Consider the following 2,311-nt stretch of genomic DNA (forward strand, 5'->3'; position numbering starts at 1 on the left):
GGGCAGCGCGGGGCGGGAGGTGAGGCGCCAGCTGCGGGGGCCAGCGGCAGGCGGTGCAGAAGGTGAGGGCCGGGCCGGGCTGTGCGGGGGCCGTGGGAAGCCCAGCGCGGTGGTGGAGAGCCCTGCAGGGACAGCGGGGACCCGCTGTGGCAGTTAGCCCTGCTCAGGATATCCCGCCAGCTTTCGTTAGCACCTCAGTGTTACCTGGGGTGCAGCCGCACCTTGTGCTGTTTCTTTCTGGCTGCTCCCTAAGCCGTGTTTTTGTGGATGTTTTCATTGATGTTTTTGCAGGTTTACGGCCAAGGGTCTGGCCTGGAATGCAGGCACCACGTTCAGAAGTTAAACTTACTGCAGGGTGAGGCAGAGGAAGCAATTCGTTGGACTTCTCGGTAGAGTGTTTGTTACTTCTTTTGATGAGCTACAGTTGATGTGCATTGTCACACATTAAGTGCCTGTGACCTAAACTGATCTCACAGGAGGGTTTTCTGTCCTGTTGTGAAGCTATGGCAGATGCCAGGTTTGTCATCACCTCCTGGGAACAAGCTGTTTGTTTGGTTTAGTGTCTTGGAAGGTTTCTTTTGTCAAGGAGTTGTTTTTTTTCAGATAAGTGTAGTTGATCAACAGTGTGTATTGCTGTCACCGTTTGACTCAGGTCCAACAAAATGCTCTTGATCCCCTCCCCCCCCCCACCCAAGTAGGGAAGGAGAGAGAGAAAAAGAGAGAGACTTGGCTGGATTGAAAACTAAACTACACAGCTTTAATTAAAACACTAATGAATGATACAAGAAAATATATACAATTATATACAGATATATTCAGGTATGGGCAAAAGCCTCTCCCCTCCCCCCACCCCCAGCAACTCCCACAGCACTTCCCTGAACTGGGAAGAGTCCCGAGGAATCCCGGAGCTGCTGCTGGAAAAGAGCAGAGAGTAATGGGGGTCAGGAGATCTCGAGCCTAAGGGTCGACAGTGATGGATGAACAGAGTCCTCCCCGGACGCCAGCCATGGACGGAAGAGAAGAGGAGAAAAAGAAGGAAGGAAGTTGTCTTCTGTGATCTCTGACCTTCCTCTGAGCTACGTAGATATATGGAATGGAATATCTTTGGCCAATTTTGCTGTCTGTCTAACTCAGCCTCCTATGGGGGGGTCACAGTTCTCCCCATAGTGTCTGAGCCGGCAGAGTGCAGGTGCAACCTTGAAGCCTCAGTAGTTAGAAAGCATTCCAGTGTCTTATCAGCCTAGCAGAACACACTGTTGCTAGTTACAAGAAAGCTTACTGAAGGAAAAAAAAAAATCAGTAAAAAGGAAAATTGACTTCATCCTGGCTCAAACCAGGACAGTTGCCCAGGCTTTGACCTATTAAAATACATGCAATAGGGTTTGATTTTGTTGTTTTGGGGTTTTTTCTGAGCTGTTTGTAGAGGCGTCCATCTTGCAGACTGACAAGCAGCACAGAGGTGTATCCTCAGAGAGAAAACATCCTCCACCCTGAGCTGTTGCTGCCATTGGCACTCAGGGGTTTCACACTGTCAATCTGTTGAGTAATTGCTGCTGTTATTGATTAAAAGCTTTGATTGGTGCATTTGAGTGTAAATTCTGCTCAGCTGGAAAATCTTAGTATGCTTTCCTGTTTATTTCATTCCCAAATCTGCCCACAAATCGCCCAATCTTGAGCTGCTCTGGAACTGGCCCAGCTTTCTTTTTACTCAAAGTTATTTTCAGAAATCAGTCAAAGCTGGTTAGATAACTCAGCTGTGTGTGTGCAGTGCTTCAGGGTTAAGCGTTGGGAAGAAAACTCACTGTTTGTTTAACTTATCAAAAAGGGCTGCTATTTTGAATCCAAGAGCATTATGAAATTCAAAACATTGTGAAATAACTTCCCTTTTTCTTGATTGCTTGGGATATAATTAGTAGGTTTCAGCTGTTGTCCCAAAAAACATGCAGTTATATGCCTGGTTATGATCAATTAGAATTTATCATCTGGTTATTAGGAGCTTTAGATCAAACCTGCTACTCTGTATAGAAAAAAGAACTACCTCTAACTAGATTATTCCAAGTATTTAGGCAATATATCTTGCAAAATCTTTCATTTAGTATCTACTTTTCTATTGATCCCTCTTTTTCTGATGTGCTGCCTACCCACTGTTCCTGTCCCTGCTTTCTCTCCAGTCCCTGGTGCTATGACTAAGTGATTTGAAAACTGCAAATCAAAGAAGTGTGTTCTAGAAACTCAAGTTTAACCATCTCTTTTAGGTGTGTAGAAGAATGCATAAATGAAGTGAAAAATACAACAGCACAATATGAAGACA

At 45.4% G+C, this 2,311-nt stretch overlaps 1 protein-coding gene across 1 annotated transcript in view; it reads left to right on the top strand.

Annotated features, from left to right (window-relative positions):
* Positions 1–2,311, top strand: part of LOC104386871 (chromosome unknown open reading frame, human C5orf45) — a 4,873-nt gene that overhangs the window by 395 nt on the left and 2,167 nt on the right. The window contains exons 2-3 of the mRNA XM_009995546.1: positions 25–62; positions 292–389. Of these exons, the coding sequence (XP_009993848.1) occupies positions 25–62; positions 292–389 (136 nt within the window). The remainder of the gene's footprint in view (positions 1–24; positions 63–291; positions 390–2,311) is intronic.

Source organism: Chaetura pelagica, unplaced genomic scaffold (genome assembly GCF_000747805.2).
Source record: "Chaetura pelagica isolate M959 unplaced genomic scaffold, ChaPel_1.0 scaffold420, whole genome shotgun sequence".
Taxonomy (NCBI): Eukaryota; Metazoa; Chordata; class Aves; order Apodiformes; family Apodidae; genus Chaetura; species Chaetura pelagica.